Source organism: Nesoenas mayeri (genome assembly GCF_963082525.1).
Source record: "Nesoenas mayeri genome assembly, chromosome: 6".
Taxonomy (NCBI): domain Eukaryota; kingdom Metazoa; phylum Chordata; class Aves; order Columbiformes; family Columbidae; genus Nesoenas; species Nesoenas mayeri.
In genome coordinates this window covers 19,614,647-19,634,840 of record NC_137545.1, presented here as the reverse complement: position 1 = coordinate 19,634,840, position 20,194 = coordinate 19,614,647, and the positions used below count along the sequence as shown (strand labels likewise).

General features: G+C 37.6%; 1 protein-coding gene across 1 annotated transcript in view; it reads right to left on the bottom strand.

Moving 5' to 3' along the window:
- SESTD1 (SEC14 and spectrin domain containing 1) overlaps positions 1 to 9,396 on the bottom strand; it is a gene marked incomplete at its 3' end in the record, with an annotated part of 47,067 nt that extends 37,671 nt beyond the window's left edge. Inside the window, exons 1-2 of the mRNA XM_080347191.1 lie at positions 8,680 to 9,396; positions 2,968 to 3,076 (exon numbers count right to left, since the gene is read on the bottom strand). Of these exons, the coding sequence (XP_080203317.1) occupies positions 2,968 to 3,076; positions 8,680 to 8,734 (164 nt within the window). The 5' untranslated portion in view covers positions 8,735 to 9,396. The remainder of the gene's footprint in view (positions 1 to 2,967; positions 3,077 to 8,679) is intronic.
- Between the last annotated feature and the right edge of the window lie 10,798 nt (positions 9,397 to 20,194).

The window sequence follows — 20,194 nt, the reverse complement described above, 5'->3', positions numbered from 1 at the left end:
CTGACATAATATATTTTCTTCTAATAAGGTCTGAGTCTGTGTGTACTACAAAAAAAAAAAAACGTGCTGAAAATAGCTGCAAAGCTAAAATTTGAAAGGCACTCCTGCACAAGTAGCAAATGGGAGAAAATAGTGAAAACTGTCTTTCTGTGCATTCCCACAAATACTGCTCCAGCCCATCCGTAACTGAAGCTGGCAAGAATGTGCTCACAACAACAGCTGGGCAGTGTTCAGTGGTGGCAGCAACCTCTGGATACCAACAACAGCTGGGAAGCAGCACCTTCTCACAACCAGCACAGCCACAGCCAGAAGAGGACACGGAAGTGAGCCCATAATTTTACCATTAGTTACCACATCAGATATCATGTCTCGGCTTGAAATTTTTGTGTCCGGCAAAGTTATATGTAACGAAAAAAACGTGACATTTACATGAGAGAGAAAAGCAGTATGTAATCTTTAGCACCAAAATCTACCGTTACAAAACAAAGCCATTTCTGTGATCTCCTTAGCTTACCAAAAAAAACATAGAAAAAAGCAACTTCTGAGTAACAGGAAGCATTATATTTCACACTGAGAAATTTAACTGTTATTTATTTCATGTTTAAACTGTAATTCATCATACATGGGTGGAAGACAAATTTATCTTGGAATTTTTAAAAAGGGGAAAAAAGCACCTTACTAGTCTATTTAGGAAAAATTAATTATGAAGTTGGGTGCCACTCCATACATGCTTTTGGCTTTAAGAAACCTCTGAGATCACACACAATTTCTCTGGAAGCACTTGAACATTCAGGCTTCACACGCAACGTTTAATCAGAATGAACTCAAAAGGCACACTATCACTGCTTTTAAAACAAGATGAGGAGTGTTACTACAGCATCTTGAGACATGGCTTCCTTAGGCTCAGTGGAATCTAGCAGTACCAGCATCTGCTCTTCTCTGCTACTAAATCTATTTTAAAAAAAGACCACACAAACAAATACGCAAATTCAAAAGTAAGCTACCACTTCTGCAAAGTTCAGCCAACACAAACAAAAATGTTTGTATGAAAGTTAAAATAAAAAACCATTTGGCGATTTGAGCCACAATAGAGAGAATACAACAAAGGAAGCAAACTTTAGTATGCACAGAAAATAGTGCAGCATTGCCACATTTGTTTTTCTTGGATTCCAAAGAGGCCTCTCAGTAAAAAAGCCTCTTCAGAATCCAAGCATTTTAAATAGCATCAAAGAAAAGCCTAACAGTAGACTTAGACAGGAGGAATAAGTTGTTTGAAGTTTTAGGAAAGCTTTACACATGCACCCTCCCACAGAAATTTTACCCAAGACTCTATAGACAGTGATGCCTCTCAGCTTCTGGACACAGCTATCCATCAACACTAGAATGCATATTTCAATATAGTTACAGTTACAACATATGTCATGCACAACTGAATTGAAAGTTACCTTACACATAGAACTTGGGGAAAAAAATTAACAATAATGTTCTTGGACAGCTATCTGGGTTTGTGACAACATCCCTCCCCACACCCCTGCTTTTTTCAAACACTATTCAGCAAGTCTTTCCAGAACAAATAAGGCAAATATTTAGGCCAAAAAGTTTGCATTTCCCACCAAAAAACAACATGCAAACAAAAACAACAATGATTTTCCCATATTGCCACCATAAAAGAGAGGTCATTTTTTCCATGACTGACAAACAGAATGTTAGATGTGGGAACACTAAACTTTGTTTTCAAACAGATTTCCCAGCTTGTACAGAGTACAAAGAGTACTTTGGTTGAATTTTTAGACAGTTATTTTTACACTAATAAATGTAAAAGCATACATCAGGATGAGACTCTGGAATAATTAATGCTTGCTACAATAACAATGCCTGCATCTGTTTCATAAATACAGCCAAGTCCTTAAGTCAATGAGATGACTTGCACAGATGATCATTTGGGATGTTCATCACTTTACAAAAAACAAGCTTCTTGAAAAATCCTAAAACTTCCGTGACTAAAACGCTATGCAATGTACTCATATACCTATTGATGTTTTACTTGTAAGCAACTTGAATTTGTTCTTTGCTTCTCTCTCCCCTATCGCTAAAACAAACAAACAACTCAGATCACTTAATGGCATTTTAAAAACATTTATAACTTGCAATAAGTACATTAAACAATCTCTCGTTATGCCATTGCTCCTGTTTCCAGAAGACGGATACAAAAGCAAGCATTTATCTGAGAGGCTTCTTTCCTTCTTAAATCAGTGGTACAAGAGAATAAAACAAAGCTATGTTCTGGTTCTTTAAAAAAATGCAGTTAACTAAGCTGGGACCAAGTACTGTCACTGTAAGCTTACATGGTTACATGCACAGAACTCAACAATAATTTTATAGCAAGATCTGGATGTCAGGATACTCAAGTCGTCACTCAGCACATTTAGGCAGTATCTTCACTTTAAACACTTGAGTTGCTTACTAACTTCAGTAAGATTTCATATGTTTTTAGACTCAGTGCACCCTTTAAGCACTACAAGCTACAAAGATTAGCAAAGAAAGAGAAGGAAGCTTTTTTACTTTGGGCAATGCTACTTTTTGCAAGCTTAGGAGTTCCATTAGAACAGCTCATTAATTTACATAGTAATTTAAGTGCATTGTCATCAAAAAGGAATGACCAAAGATGTACCAAGAAAAGAGGAAATACAAAAGACAACAAGACCTCCTCACCAAAACAAAAGAACAACCAAAAAAAACCAAACAAGAAACCCCACACACATATGGGACATAAGCAAGCCTTAGTAGACAGCCCTTAGTTTACTGTGATGTATGTTTCTAACTCAGTGACAAGGTATCACATTTCAAACAAGCATTTGTGTAAAATTCATTTGGTGTAGAAACGTAAGTAAAAATAAAAACTAATAAAAAGATCCCTTCCACCACTGGAAAATAAGGCAGCTCTGAACAGAATGCTTTTGAAATCACCTTGGGATGCTCAGAAGGTAGTCTAGTGTGACACTCAGCTCGTCCATACTTGTCTGTTCGAGGCATAATGGAATCGTCAGAATGAGGCCACTTCTTCTGTCCTTCCCTCCTATTTTGGGGGGAAAAAAGTCATTAGAAAGGTAGTGTCATAGCTTTAAGGTAAAAGAAATACTTTGTAGTTACATGGTCTCAAAATCCATCACAAAAGCAAACTTTAAAGTTGCTGTGAAAATCACAACAGACATTTCACCTCGCAGTTGTGAGGATTCATTCTCCACATTGATATTTACGGCATTGCCAAAGCTTCAGAGCATAGACCACATCTGTAGCTGTCATGGTTTTTCATCTAGAACTTTCAACATAAGCAACCCAAATTAAGTTTTCCAGAAGCATTATTTTTGCGTATCTAGATTACATTGTTAAAAAGCATCTCCTAGACCTCCTGCATTACCAGCCTGTCAGAAACCTGGTGAGCTTCCAAGGTGAGCACGTACCCAGTAGCTCTGCTTGGAACACAGCACCTCCCAGAAACACTGACTGAACAAAGGAGGATTTTGTACCACAAGGGCTGCCCGGGGCACATTCTCTAAATTCATCATTCATCAAATGTGGAACTGCTTACAAACACGTAAGAGTCACCTCACAATTAAGGTAAACATTTCCAACTGGTTGCTTTAATCTTCATATGTGTTTTTTCAAACTCTTCTGGTAAAAGTTACACAAACAATATCAGCAACAAAAATATTGAAAAAGCTGGCCTCACATTTATATGCCCATTAAAAGATTAAAAAGATCACATGTTAGTTGATACTGATGTGCTACAACTGTGGTTTGGGTTGTATTTGACAACACAGATTCTCAAGAAAGTCCCTGGAAAGGTACAGTTTAAAGCAAAACCAAACAATGGATCTTTAAAGAAAGCTGAAATTTTCTCTTCTGGTTGTTCTTCTAAAAGATTGACTCTTGAGTCACATGGGTATGAACCAGTAACCAAAATGGATTTGGACTAGGTTCTTCCTCATAGCTTGGATTGGAACTGAAGCCAAATCCACTGAATACAAGAAGATCACATGAAAAATAACTACTGGCAGAGCTCCCCGAAAGGGTCAATGTGCAAGTGCTCTAGAATGAAGGAAATCAGGTATGCAGTCGACTCTTCTATTATCACCACACCTCCAAGTACGGGGTATCACTAGTGATGTTTTGTAGGCAGAGGGTTTTGAGAGCAAAATATTTTCCCCTAACTGGCTGTTAACTCATGAGAGGATTAAGTAAAAGAGGCAAAGGTAGGTGTGATGAATCCTTCCACTTAATTTGGAGCAACTCTTCTAGAGTATGTGTTTGCCATTTTGAGCAAACCACCTTATCTTTTTTTTTTTTCCTCGATGCCCTTAACCTTTTAATGTCTATAACCAGCAAAAAGAAAAGAGATCTTAATTTCAAAATCCAATCAAATATTTTGGCAGGTGTTTTTGGTGGAAGGAACAGGAGAGGAAGTATGAGAAGTGAGGAGGGAAATTTGCACATGAAGTGAAGAACATGAATGAATTCAAACATACTCCAGAGGATACAGTGCTTGAGCTTATAGCTTATTACACTGCAACTTCAATCAATCATCTTAAAGTATAGGGGTATTCCTTTTCATTCTTGAGTATTTCTTTTAAACTAATACCCATCTCTACATTAAATCAGTTTCGAAGTGACTTTTCCACAATCTGGAGTAGCTGAAAGCTACACTGTTTGTTTATACAATATGTGTTGGCATCTTAATTGTAATAGGTTTTTCCCTTGTTTCCAAAGCTGTGCAAACTCCTCAAAGAGTATTAGAGATCCACTGATACACACGTATTTTCCACATCTTCATAAAGCATCTATTGCTTTAAGTGGCCCACTGCAATAGTTGTGTTCCCCTCCTGTTCTCTTTTTTGGGGAAGAATTGTCGCTGGAAAACAGCAAGGCACTTTTTTAATAACTATATTTCTAAACAGAAGAATTAAACATTGGTGCTACATGAGAAATGATATGTCCTTTCCACAGAAACTAAGAGGGAGTCACAGTTTAAAGCAACAGTTATTTACAGATTGTCCACCCTTCTCTGTTTCTGAATGGCAGAAAATCTGAAAATTGGAGTGGGAATGCAGGAGGAAAAAGAAAAATACCACAGTGCTCTTAAAAACTGAGCATTGGTTCTCATCTGTACCCTTGGAGTCAAAAAATTATTTCTCTCCACTTGCTACACTGCCAGTGAGCACACATTAATTCCTACATGTAAGATGAAAATGGTAAGTTTGTGGATGTAAAATAATACTTCAGAAGCTGTACTGATTCAATGGTAGCTTATTAACTACCATCTCTCAACAAGAATAAAACTTTAATAAAGAAGCCTTTTCTTAAGTGTTCAGGCATCTTTTAGTGTCTCCTTATCAATAAGGAAATCCGCAGAGAAGACAGGGTAGCAGGTTTTAGGAATATAGAAAAAAAATCTGTTGAAACTAAAAATTTGCAACAGCCAAGTTCAGAAATGGGTTACATGTTGAAAAAAGGAGGAACTATGAAAAACTACTAGAGCAGAGAATCAAGAAAACACTGTAACAAGTATTAATAAAAAACACAGACTGTACAGAACTTAGTGATCAAACTGAGCAAGGCTGCAATAAGATAAATAAGAACATAAGAGGTTACAAAGGTATTTCTACAGTAGAAGTGTCTCCTTGAACCAACTTCCAGGGTCCAGAACTGCATAAACCGTGGCAGCAGCTCAGGAATCTACTGGAAAATAGATTTGTAACAACTGTATCTAATGCTCCCTCTCCTCCCTTACCCAAGAATTAATGAGTGCGGCATTATTGTTCATTTAACGAATATATACATGGCTGAGGAAGGAAGGGTTTGCAGAAAAAAACCATATTTTCTTCCTACATATATAGCAAGTTAGTCTGACCAGAGCTGATTCGTAACTGGAAGGGACTTGTTCTGTTCAAAATTACTGCTGGATTCATGAGACAGACAAACAGCAGCCCCCACAGAAGTGGTTAACTATTAATAGTAGTTCATGTTTTGTTTACGCAGACTTGAAAGACTCCAGTGTTGAATGGTGTCTAACTTACAAAAGTTTAGAATTGGCTCATGACACACAGAAACTCTCATTTTCACACCTGAATTTAAACAGCATTTACTGAACTAACAAACAAACAAACAAACAAAACCAAACCCCAAAACTATAGTCTCTTAACATTTCACAAAAACACCACAATAATTACCTAAATTATTCAGTTTCATGACAAATCATCTTGTGTAACAACTGACAGGTTTTCACCCAGCTTGTAAACAGTACTAGAAAAGATTCAAACATCTGTATTCTGCCTGCACTGTCATTTTTGTACAGCTTTCTTGCACTGAAGTTTATATAGATCAGGTAAATATTCTGTCAACCTCCTATAGCACAGAGAGAGCAATGTAGGAATTATCACTGATCCTTTTCCTTGGTGGAAAATGAGGGCCAGTCATTTATGTAAAAGGTAACTGGTATATCTTCATCTATCTAAGAACTCTTTTAACTCAAACCTGTATTTTTCAAGGAAATACTGAAAAATACAACCTGAATGAAGCTTTAAAGGAAGAGTACCTAAAGTTACCAGTTAAGAAGTGATGACTAATATGGACGCAATCTAACATTTCCCAATACTAACACACTAAAAATACTAATTATTTAATTAAACAGTATAGGAAGTTGTTCTTTGATCTTGGTTGTATTACTTGTAACTACTTTCTAAAAATTAAAGGTTGCATAAATATTTACTACCACCTTCCAAATATGATGTTTAGGGAGATAAACCAAATCACATGGCAAACACCACCTCTATAATCCAGAATATATTCCATAGAATATATTCTATATTCTTAGAATTATAACTCCCTGTCTTACAAAAAAAGCACAACACTCAGACTGAGTCTTTAGGCTAAGAATTAAACCTGAAAAACAAAATCAAGAGAAATTAACTTGATGTGTGTTGTAACCGAGAAAAACTGGTATAGTTTATAAACTGGAAATATATTTAAGTTAAGAAGAGCAACTAAGAGCATCACAAAAAGAAAAAAAGAAATTTTTGAATTCATTTTGCACCAAACTGGTTGTTCAGGTTTTTTTCCGAGTCAGTAGTTTTCCTTTTTTTCTCCCCCCCTGCTATTTGTAACACCCTACCAACATGGAAGCTACACAGCCTGGAGTCCAAACCTGAGGGAGATGATGCTCTATCAGAAACCACTCTGTTTTGCTTCCAGAAGAAAAGAAGGCAGGGTCAATATTATTTGTACCAATTTAACTCAAAACCAACAAGATACTTTAATATATAAACACTTGAGAATGCTTTCCTAAAACATGATTTTTCTGTTGGTTTGCTTTTAACCATTATTTTTATTTATGAAACTATAAGGAATAAAATTGCTTTAAAGAGATATGATGAACTGATTTGTCTGTCAGGTTCCTCTACTTACACTGAAGAATGCTTAAAATAACTATTGCATGAATCTTTTCCATTCATTAAATGAAAGCATGCATTAATACTGCACAATTCCAAAAAAGTCAAACCTACTTAGAAATATGTAGGTTCAAAAAGGTTCCTGGCATTTAAACTGCCACTCAGTAAATTACTTTCCACAAAGGACATCTGTATTTTGAAATGGATCAGGAAGCCTTAATAGCAAATTGCAAAAGCACTCCAGTTAATGAGAACTTCCCCTTCTGGTATAATGCTGAACAACCAACACACTACGAATCTGCTACTGCTATGGAAGAAATTGCCCACTGTCCCAGGCTTTAATGTAAGTTGAGTTTCAGGGTTTTGTTTGTTTTTAAGGAATGGTTTGATCTGCAATTGCTGGGGACAGTGGCCAAATTCAAACCAAAACAAATTCTATTAACAAAAGGAACAGGTTTCACTTCCCAAGTGACTGGAGCAGGCTAAACTAGACTAACTAAAATAAACTAAAACAGAAGAATATTTATTTAGGGCAATACTTGTCAATTTGTGGAGTTGAGAAGTGTTCTGCAAGTCAGCTACCTACCCGAGAGCAGACAAACACCAAAAGCTAACCCAGCTATCCAGGACAGCAGTGATACCAGCAACACAATGTCATTCTTCATTTTAAGTATTCCAGAATACTTAAATACTTATTCCAGAGGAGGGAAAATTACCTTCAACCCAAGTTTCAAGAAGTTTTAATAAATAACAATAATTCCAGCCTTGCCTGAATTAACTAGTTGGCAATAATCAAAATGTTACAACGCATGGCTAGTTCTGCTTCCTTTTATTTCTATGTTGGAGAAAAGACAGGTGAAAAGGAAAGAAAAATTTTCTAAAGGAAATCTTTAAAATATTCACTTTCTTTTTAGAAAACCACATTAAAAAACAAAACAAAACAAAACAGAAAGCATTATTCTTGGATGTCTGCTAAATCTTAATTCTTTTATATATGGACTGAAACTTCATGACATCAACTTTGTGGGTTGAGTTACAGGCTACAGCAAAAACAAGCTAAATGCCAACAGCAATAGCTTGGCTACTAGATTAAAAGTTTCAGAGACCCTTTTGAAATATGACAAAGTGCTAACCAACAAAATACTTCTGTTAAATACATCCAGCAATACATCCATCCAACATAAAAATCCAAATTATGCAGGGAGGAACCAACTGGGGAAAACAGAAATCATACCTGAAAGAAAAGCCAATTTTTTCTTCAGAATGGGTAGTATTACTGAAGCTTCCATTCTACTTCAGATAATTTTCACAGCTCTGAAACACACGAAGTTAAAGTTATCAAGCATAGGAAATGAATTACAATGGTTCACTAGAATGAGCACTGGCCAAAATACTTCCAAAGGAAGCACAGAACACTGTAACCAACATGCAAGGTATTGTAAAAAAACAAAGAAAAAACATAATCATATGCATTTCTCCATGTAAATCTTTAAAGATTTTTTACTCCTTATCACATTGTAAAAGAAAAAAAAAAAAAAAAGAAAAAAAGAAAATCAAAGCAGAATCTCAGCCAAGGCCCCCGAGATAATTTATTTAAATATAATCCTATTTCCCAACCCCATTAAACTACAATTAATTTACAGGTAGATCATCTATTTCCTGAGTCATTCAGGCATAAAATAGCTGTAAATAAAAATCACACTTTTGAATAGTCTGTCTCATATTACTAAGAATATAATAATTATTTACATACGATACACTGCATTTATGCTGGGACGCTGCCATTAGTAGGTCTTCAATTAAAGTAAAACATCCAACAGCCAGAGTTAAATATGTCTAACCCATAGCTGGAAATGCTTCTGCTCCTTTTGTCTCCAAATCCCTTCTTACCCTCATCCCATTTTTAGTGCATTATGAACTGCAATTCACTGTGATTAAGCTTCTGTGTTTCATTGACAGTCAACAGGATGCTTGAACTGCAACCTCCTCCACCAGCCTACACAAAGTACAACAGCAACTGCCATCTGCCTGTCTTTTTAAGCCCATCCTTGGACAAATCAATCTATAAAATAATTAAAAAAACTAATAATGCAGAAATACACAATTCAAGATATGCACCAGTATCCAGTCAAAATAAAAAACCAGATTTTTTTCTTAAATTCCAGGCACAGGACTTCAGACTGCAACCTGGAGTTCTCTGTCTAGGTATTTCAGCATTCATGCACACAAATGGGGTGGAGGGGAAGTTAGCTGAACCAAAACTATAAATGATCTTGCAAAAACAAGCAAACAAACAGAAACAAAACACCCCACCACCACAAAAAAAAAAAAAGAGAACTCCAAATAGATAGCCTGAGGTAAAACAGAACAGTTATTTCCTTTCTTGTTAAAACAATGAGCATCATTAAGAACAAACAAAAAAGCAGAATTATTATTTCTGTTATGAAACAGAAATAACATCAGCAACTTTTTACTCTCCCTCCCTTTTCCAGTGCACAATGCTTCTATGTTCATTCCTATCCTTTATTCAAAATGTTCATCTTCAAGTGTCATTTCTGTCAATTATATAAAATACACATTTCCCATATTACAGAAGGAAACAAACAAACTTCAGTTCTTTCAGGAAACTGAGTCCCAAGACAGCTTGCACTTTAAACAATTACTCAAATAAGCACCCTATTAAAGCTTCCTGTATGCTTCAGACAAAATAATTGTACGTTATTTGTTCCATAAAACACAGAACTCAAGAACGACTCAGGCAGTCATTTTTGTCTTTCAAACACTATGCTCAAACTACCCTGTGTCAGCTATTTAACTTCAGCAGCATTCTTTTTTTTTCTTAATGTAACTAGTCATCATTTTTTCCCCTCCCCTCCCCAAGTTACCTTTCAAAATTGTTACAAATGGCTCTTTGTTATAACCGAGGAAGAAAGCCCCAACCTACACACACACTTCATTATCTTCATACTTTCATATATGAACAAAGGTTTGCATCAACTTATTGACTCTAGGGAGCATGTTTCTTTGCTGTTGTGAAAAGACTGATTTATTTAATATGAAAGCACAGCCTGGCTTTCTGCCACAGCAGTGGCACTGTCCATGGATCAAAATAGTTCTTTTGTTCAGTATTTCCTGAACCAAAGGAAGCATTCTGTTCATTCAGGATGGAGGGAGGGGAGTCAGAACAAGTGCTGATCATTTCAAACACCTTTGTTCCAGACACTCCTGAAGTTTTCAATTACCTCTCTTCTGGTAATTCCTCTTTGATGTGCTTTACCGAGAAGAAAACTCACCAGAGTAGGTTATTAGAACATACCAGAAAAAAACCTTCAGGTTTAAAAATAAGGTTTAACATCCTTCTCTATCTTTAACAGTCTGGAGAATCTCCAGATGAATTAAACTAAATATCTTTTTTTAGTATTGGAAAGTGAACCAGTTCCAAGAGAGCTGGCATCTGCTTTCCATTGGGAGCTATCAAAGGTGTTTTTAAAAGGTACACTGCTAAAAAGCAGATACAAGTATATTTGAACCTACAAATAAATTATAAGGTCTTTTAAACTTGTTCAAAGGAAGACAAAATGACAGGCTCTTAAATGGGCCATCAGGTTCTCAATCTAGAATGAGGACAGAATAATGTGTTGCTCGATGTTGTACCACGTTTAGTGGAAAGAAATAGATCCAGTGTCTATTCATCAATAAAAAAAAGTGCATTTGGATTCATTATAGAAGAAAGCCACAGGAGAGAAAACAAACAAACAAACAAGAGCACCGCCAAGAAGAGATTTCACTTGAGGAAAGTAAAATACTTCAAGAAGCTGAATTTGATCACTTCCAAAACAAAAGACATAAATTTTATATGTTCAAATTTTACAGATAGGAAACAAGTCAGAGGTTAAATCTGTTTGCTGAATTTCAGACACAACCTAGAGTGCTGTATGGCCACCAGCAATTTACTTCGCCGATTAAAATACCATGTGTCAAACTGTAAAACTTGTATACAGGAAACATGTTAAATGAAAGAGAAGAACTTCGCTAAACTTGTTTAAAATGACCTGAGCTTTCAGGTTTTTAAATCAATACAGCAGTGTTAATTTCCAAAAACATATTCATTCTTTAGAAGATTTCCACAGGAAAGCGGCAAGAATAAATCCACAAAATATTGTATTTAAAACCTAAACATTTCAAAGGTGTTCCAGTGAAACAAAAAACTCTTCCAGCCATCCCCCCCCCCCCAAAAAAAAAAAAGACACAAAACTCACATAAAATAAGAACTACATGTAACTGAACATAAAAGTGCATAATTTCTGATGAAGAATATTATGTGCATTTTCTGCTACACATCTTCACTCTCACCTCAGAAAAAAACGTAAATAAGAACCAATGTCCAGACACTGTTTAAAATAATTTTAAAAGTCCATTAAAGACAGAGGGCAGAAGCAGAAGTTGACAAACTCACATTGACTATATGAGTGGAATTAAGATGCCCTGAAGATGTCAAAGAGAAGCTGCCCTGCACGTAGCAAGTGTTTTCTTTTTAAGCAACTCACTGGAAATGACTGCTTAAAAGCATTAACAACCAAAATGAACTCAGGCTCAATGAGAATATAAATATGTTTACTCAGATTTGTTAGACCTGAAACATTTAATACTCTCAGTACATCCTGCAAGGTCTTTAGGTCTTTATATGGATCTGTCTGTTCATGAGCATCTATTGCAAGTTTCAAAGAACAAGCACTTTCTTAATTCCCTCATCATGTATCAAGCAAGACTGCATAGCTGGTCCGTAAGTCAGGAAAAAAAAAAAATCTGGTTTCTAGTCCTTGTTCTGATATAAAATATACATATGGCTTTCAGCAAGTCATTTATCCCTTTTAGTCTTCATACAGTCCCTGCATCTAATTCCCTTTTTACAAGAGTATTGTGATGTTTAATTCATTAATGTTTGTGATTACTTGAGAGGTTAGAAGGAACTCCATGGATCTGCCTATAAATAACCAAACAGCAGATGGGAAGCTACATTCCAAACTGTAGCAGCTTGCAAGTCCAGGCACAAACAATAGCAAAGATAACAACAGACTTTCTGAAGTACTACTGAAAAAGCAGCCTCAACCATATAGGATTAAATTGCTTTTTCCTTCTAAAATCAACTACTGAATTGCAGACCTTCAAAATTAACAGCTTTGTTCCCCGAAGCCAGCATGCAACTCTTTTCAGATGCTGACTCCAATCTACCAAGCATGTTCATCTGTCCCATGCAGAAATAAAATCCATGTGCAAGAGACAGAGAAAGCTGAATATCACAGTTACCTGTGTAGATTATTATTTCACCTTCCTTTAAAGCTACATTAAAGGACGTGATGTCTCCCATAGCTAAGCGGCACAGAGAGAAAGAACACAAACAAAGGTGTCTGCAGGGCTGATACCCCAGGGTAATTTGAGAGCACATCAAACCTGCCCAAAAAGTACAAATGGGCTGTAAGCATTCACTAGTTAATGCTGTCTTCAATTAAAGAGCACATGGAACTGGGTTACTCAGCTGGACACTTTCAAAGTAACAATAAAGCTCAAATGCAGTGCTTGGTTTTTACTCTTTAACATATTATGAACAGTACTAATAAATTTTTGATGTTAGAGCCCTTCCAGAGCTCAGGAGAAAAGGTAACTCAAGATGTTCAAGGATGATTAAATCAAGTTTTCTTCTTTTTCAACCATTTTTTAAATTTTTTTTTTTTTTTTACTATATGTAAAAACTATCCATTAAAAATGACATACTGAAGTTTTATTATGCCTGATTTTCGAGGTGTACACAAAGAAAATATTCCTGATCTTCCATAACCTGCTAATTCACACTACAAGATTAAGAAAATAAACACCACAGAGAGATTCAGTAGATTTCATCAGTATATAAACTTATTTAAAGAAAAATGCAACAATGTCAGTTCTGTTACACATACACAGTCAGTACTCTCAGTAACTTGCGACAGCAGATGAATGGGCAGATTAAAAACCTGCCCTGGTTTCGATCAAACCTAGGGTTAACAGTTTGCTAGGCCATGATCCAAAAGCACATTGTCACAGCCATACCAAATTTAGCCTTGGAAAAACTCCATTTCTTCTGCCCCATTTTCACCTGGAGGTTCAAGGCTTACCTTGAACACTTTCTCTTCTAACTATAGCCAATAATAGAATTTAGAAGAGCTATCTGTTAACTACTTACTCTATTTAACCCATCTTCTATACTTGATTCCCACTCTTTCCCCCCCACAACATTCTGTGAAAAGTAAAATAAAAGATGAGTTGAAAAAAGAAATGAGGAGCAATATAATGAATCGCGAACCAGCAAATGGAGAACAAGTGAATAAGAGAGGTTGTACCATCCGAGAAGGAAAACATACTGTGCTAAGTTTTAACTCTGATCTCAGTCAACTGTTCATTTCACCAAATCGTAGAGCTTTTCCTCAGACTTAGAGGAAGTATCAGAGTGAAAGAAAAGAAGGAAGAGCACTGAGTACAGAAACAATGTAACTAAGGATGCACAACATCTGCATGTACAGCTGTGAAACACAATACCGACATCTCAGTCTTTTCAAACAAGAGGGGCAAGCAGAGGCTACTGTGCAGCAATTAGCGCTCTCCCAAAGAGCAACACTTCTCTGGGGTCTAGATCCAATGGCCATGCCCACAGCCAGCAGTCCTGCTCCAGCCCCAAGGAACACATGCAGAAGTTTGCAATGATGCTTCAACATAGAACATACAAAATTATAGCTTGCTAGAGTTTTATACCCTTCACAGCTTCAGGCTAAGCTGAACACATATGGTGTATGTTACATTACAGCAGTTTCCAGCCTTCTTTAGCCTAGAATACAGAAGGTAAGTCACAGGTTTTGGATACTTCTCCACATTTCTTTCCTGCCACATTTGAGAGAGTCCCCATGTTTATCTTCCTGCAGAACCCTATAGCTTGCCCTTGGACATTACCACAGGAAACAGAAGACTCTGATCTAACATATATCCACCCTTGCAACACCACCAAAGCAGCAGAAGTTGCAGTTATCTGGTATAGCCCCAACTTGTTTAACAGCATCAAGTGACCACAGAATAGGCAAAATGACAAAATTTGGGAGGTTGCTTCTTTCACCACTTTCTACATAGCAATAGGTCAATTGAAATGTTATGTCCAAAGCATAGCACAGACGTTCTCTTCCTCATCACACTGCCCTAAGACTCATAAAAAAACCAAACCAAAACAAACAACAAAACCCCACAAACAAACAAGAACCAACAAAATAAAAACCACACCTCTGGTTGAGCTCTTAAAATTTTACTTTCAGATCACGCGGAAATAAGAGAAATCACACAGATTGTAAATTTTCCCACAGATGCAGTTTTTGAGTCACGGGTTTGGGGAAAGAAAAATAATCAATGAATAGTAAAATAAAATTAGCTCCCTCTACTGAAAAACACACAAAAACCCAAACAAGTCATAACAGCTTGCAAGAATGAACTGGTAGAAGAGGGTGCCTTCTCACTGATTCTTTGAGGAACTGTCCAAAACCAGTTTGTGATGAAAGATCAGAGAGTTCTTATGACTTCAGTACTTCATAGAAGTATCTAAGAGAGTGGGACGAATGAGACTGGACAATTCAGGCCATAAGCAGCCGAGTCAAAAGACGAAGTCAAAAAAAACCAGCTGCACCGATGAGTACAACTGTTGGCAGCCTGGAGCAAATGAAAAACAACTTTCCTCTGGAGTGCAAGATTAGAACTTCTTGTTCCTTTTTCACCATTCATATAAGAAAACAATTCAAAACTTCATAACAACACATATATTTGGCATTGGTTACAAGTGCACGTGGGTCAGGCGCTCAGGAATCGCTTCTCAGCTCAGTATAGTGACACTACAGCTGAACGGAAGCAAAAAGAAATACTATTCTAAACCAAATGCCATCTAGAGTGGTGGGGGGTACGAAAGGGCAAGGGATTGTTTGAAAGGAAAAGGGTGTGTAGCAGATGTAAAAGCAGTCATGCTTTTTGGTGGAGAAAACTGACACAAAACAAGAAAGAAAACCATGAGAGGCTAATAAAAAGATTGTTTAAAAATCCCTAAAAATTTGGGGTTGATACTTGACCAAAAAGTTCCCAGCTTAAGAGTAAGATTTTGTATGACCTTGAAAGATCCTGAGCAATTTTCTCTGTATTTTTAAAATAAAATTTATGGTAGTAGATTCCTCACCTCTCACTGCACAACACACAAGGTAGACACAACAAGGATGAAAATCCCTTCATAAGGAATAAACAAGTAATTTGAGAACTTTGCTCATCTTAACCAAACATGAAAGCAGAAGAGATTGAAATAAGCCAGATCTGGTTCATAAATACCTTGTTCATTCATATTTTTAAGTTTCAAAGTATTTCAGAATTACACAATTTCATTACTATGCAAAATAAAAATAATTATCTAAGCTGCTCTAGTGCAAGAGAAATAAATCTCTCCTTAACTTGCAAAGATGTCTCATGTTAAAAATTCTGCAAAATATTCATTTCAGCTGCAAAACAGAAATTAAATTTGCCACAGCAACCACCTGCAGTAACCACAGTACATCTCCCTCTGTCCCACCCCCTCAAAATAAAATATGTCACATTCCACTTTCATAAATAAATGGTCAGATGCTACAGAGAACATCAAGTCAGGCTTTCTAAACTGCTACCTGGAGCATCTTGCATAGATGTAACACTCATACATTTTCCACTGATTCTCTTTTCTAGTGCCAAATTAGAATCTAACATGAAAGAATTAGCACACATCATGCTAGCAGACTAAAAAAACGACAACTCACATTGAGGGTATGCTGATTAGAATGAAACCATCACTTTTACCAACAGTGCAAAGTAGATAAACCATGGCACCTTTCATCTACCTATTATGTGTCCATCCTGACCCTTTCCATCAAGAGACGTTTATTTTCTCAAGTTCAGCTACACGTATCATTAGTGACCAAAACATCAAGTTAACATCAAATCAATTTACCATATTCTTCCAACACCTTTTACTCTTACTGCTTACTATATCTATCTCCCTTGAATCATTGATTCTGTGAAGCCCTAAGTCATACCTTCATCTCCTCTTAACTATTGTAATTTCCTTCTTAACGGATTCTTTATGTCCCAGCATTCCAAACTTCAGCTTGTCCAAAATGTAGCAGCTCATCTTCTCACCTAGAAACAGGAAAACAACACTCCAGATTGATTTTCACTAGCTTCCTTGTCAAGTTTAGAGTCTGCTCGAAGGATTTCCTCACTTCAGAAATATCCTACTCTCATTTAGACTGAAGAGTAAAAAGCTTTGCCAGTGCATTTTTCTATTTGCTCACTCAAGGTGCTCAAGTCTCTCATTTCTCTTCTATGCAGAAGCTTATCAGCCTCATCAGAGCAGCAACAATCTACCTCAATGCTTCTTTCCCCACTCTCACCCACAACCACAGCTCCCTCTTCAAATCAGAGTTCAGGTATCTCCAGTGTTCTGCTTAAACACCATCTAATACATCTGCAAACACTACTCTGTGTGAGACACTAACACTACGTAAGACACTGTAACACAAACTGCACTATTTTACAGTATCTAAGCCAAACTACGTAACATAACTTGAGTATCAGAAGCTTTGGTTATGCTATAGCACCTTTTAAAGATTTTTAAAAGTCAAAAGATGAAAATGAAGTAAGCTAAAGAAGGCATGAGTTACAGCCTAAATAACTTTGTGCAAAACCAACTGCAAAGACATTGTTCTATGCAGTGTATTCACCAATATCAAAGCTTCATAAGAACAAAATATAACTCATGGAAATTTTAAAGATCTTGTTTTAGAAAGAGACTGATCTTACTTACCATTGGTACTGGAATGCAACACTGTCTGTTAGGGATACAAGTTTGAGTTCCAGATCCCAGATTCTGCAAATTTAAATGAAAAAAAAGTATTTTACCATATTTTTAGATGTCAATACTCAATCTAAAACTTTATTTCCTTGGAGGCTGAAAACAAGGGTTTATTACAAAGCTACATCATAGGGGAGTCAATGTTTCCATTATATGCTCACAAATGCTTGTAAGCTAGGCATTCAAGTTGAGCGGGACAGCAGGAATCCCGTATTTTCTACCAAAACATATGGTAGACATCAACATTGTTTATAATTAGCAGGCAATGCTCCTGAGGCAGCACCGGAAGCAGCGGGAAAGTAACAAGAACCAGAATCCTTGTAGTATGTGTTCAGTCAGAGGTAATCCACACAGGGTTTTAGGCAAAATCGAAAATAGAACAGTGTTAGTGGAAGGGGTTTTTTTGTGAGAAAAGAGGAAGAAGGTATTCCTACAAACCAAGTTAATCATTACTATAAAATTTAAAAAGGCAAATTATAACTTGGATTGAAAAAAAAAAAAAAAAAGTAAATAGTCCCTATCTGTATTAGAAGATGCAGAATTAAGAGAAGCACCAAATGTAAAACCTCAGCAAATGGTTTAAGACTTCCCTGAAACCTTGTAACTGATCAAATACCACCCACCAACAAAACCCAAGACCTCAATGTACATTGTGCTACAGGCAAAGCCAGGACACTAAACACATTTCATAGGTTTTACAGCTACCCAGATGCAGCAGGCATCACAGCAGTATCTCTTACAACAAGGTTTAAATTTAAATAAATAAACAAATAGCACACCTTATGTTACCAGAAGTTTCCTAGCCAGGCAAATAAACTAGTGGCTTCAAAAAGATGGAGAGAAGGCAACAGTCCACACCTATAGATCAGGAACCAGAATTTCAATATCAAGTGCTCAAGATAGTTTGAGCACAGCCTCGGTGGAAATCCTGCAACATCATTTCTTATCCCCACCAAACCCCAAGGTAGGCTCTGCCTACTTTAACAGAAGCTGCCTATTGAAGGCATTCTGTATTTGCCCAACCACTCACAGTCACCGCAGAATAAAGGTGTTCCTCTTTGTCCTCTATTCCTAAGGACTCTCAATAGTCATGCAGCATTGCATTAAAGTTCACCATCAATGTATCTTGTCTCTTCCAGAAGTATGGCAGGCTCCCTCCCTGATACTACTCACAAGCAGCAGCCAAATGAAACTGAGCTGAACTTTACCGGACTCCTTTATTCTCCTACTGGAAAATAACAAACTTATGTCTATTTCCCCTGCTCACATAAGTCTTACTGAGAAATGGGATTCCATAGCTGATTTAGAGTTATAGCCTACAATCCCAGAAGACATCATGGCACTTTTTCTTGTAAGAAATTTAAAGAGACATATATTTTCTCTTAAATTCTTTTTCTAGAAAAACTGATGTTACAGATCATCAAAACTCCAAATAAGATATCACCTATCAGCATACTTTAGAAAAAACAGTTGTCTGAGATGATTTTACAGGATTCTTCAAGCAACAATCTATGATGTAATGACTTGTGCAAAATCCTAAAATCCAACACCAAAAAAACTTATAAATACTCCTAGTTTTGGTGGGGTGCTCTGTTTTGTTCTTCCCTGACAGTAAAGCATGATCTGCACCTTAGCAGCAAGCAGTAGGCCTCTCCAATCAACTGTCAGTTCTATTTTGTGGTCCACCTTCCCCCTTTCCTCAAGTTTCTGTTTGGTGCAGACAATGGGACCAGGACTATAAAAGCTCACAATCAGAAAACTCAGAACCCTTACTAGTGTGGAAGTTCATCACCATCATTGTTCCTGTAACAACAGTATTCATTATTTACTATACACTGAATCTCAGCAGACAATGTCACACAACCAGGAAAGAGGAAAAAAAAAAACAAAATAAAACACAAAACAGTACTTCCTCATCACGGTGAATTTTAATGCATGAACAAAGTCAACATGCAATTGTTGGGACAACGTAGACACTGCAATACTAAAAATGCATAGGACTAGTATGCCCTTTGAGATGAAGAAGGATGAAAAAACTGACAAAAACATCTACTAATACCCATCCATGTCTTACCAATTTTGCTCATTAAAAACAAACAAACAAACATAAAACTCAACAAACAACCGTTCTGCACTACTTGCCTCCATACCCTTGTTCAAATTCTCTAAAAACAAGGGTGCTTCGGAGGATCTCCTTCCTACAACTGCCTGCCTGAAAAGCTCTGCTAAGGGGGAAAAGGTCAGTTATTGGGGAAAAAACAAAATTGCTAGACAATGGAACTGTCAAAAATTAAAGAAATGGCAACCATGGCTCTGAGCAACCACTGCTTCAGCAGTGAATCAGCTTCCCGACCAGGCAGCGCTTCCAGAAACCCAGGAGCGCCCGACGCCGGGGCAGTGACACGGCCGTGACTCGTCCCCGCCAGCCCGCGGCCGCGCTGACCAGCGGCGACGCACCGGGAAAATCCCCGGGAGAAGCCGAGGGGAGCGGATGGGCGAGCCCCGGCCCCTGCGGGGAGCTCTCCCGTGCGTGGAGCCCCCTCCGTCCGAGCCGCCGTGACAGCCGCGGCGGGGCCCGGCGGGAGGGGCCGCCGCCCTCCCTCCCGCGCGTCGCCCGCACAAAGGAGCCCCTCCGCACCGCGGCCGCACGAACAATACCCGGACCTGTTGCGCGGGTTCCCCTGGGTCGTACCGACCTGCCCGCGCCGCCGGCCGGCGCGACCCACGAAGGGGCAGGGAAACGGGCAGGGGTGGAGGGTGAGCTCGGCCGGCAGCCGCCAGGTACCCCGTTACCCCTCCCGCCTGCTGCGGGGAAGCG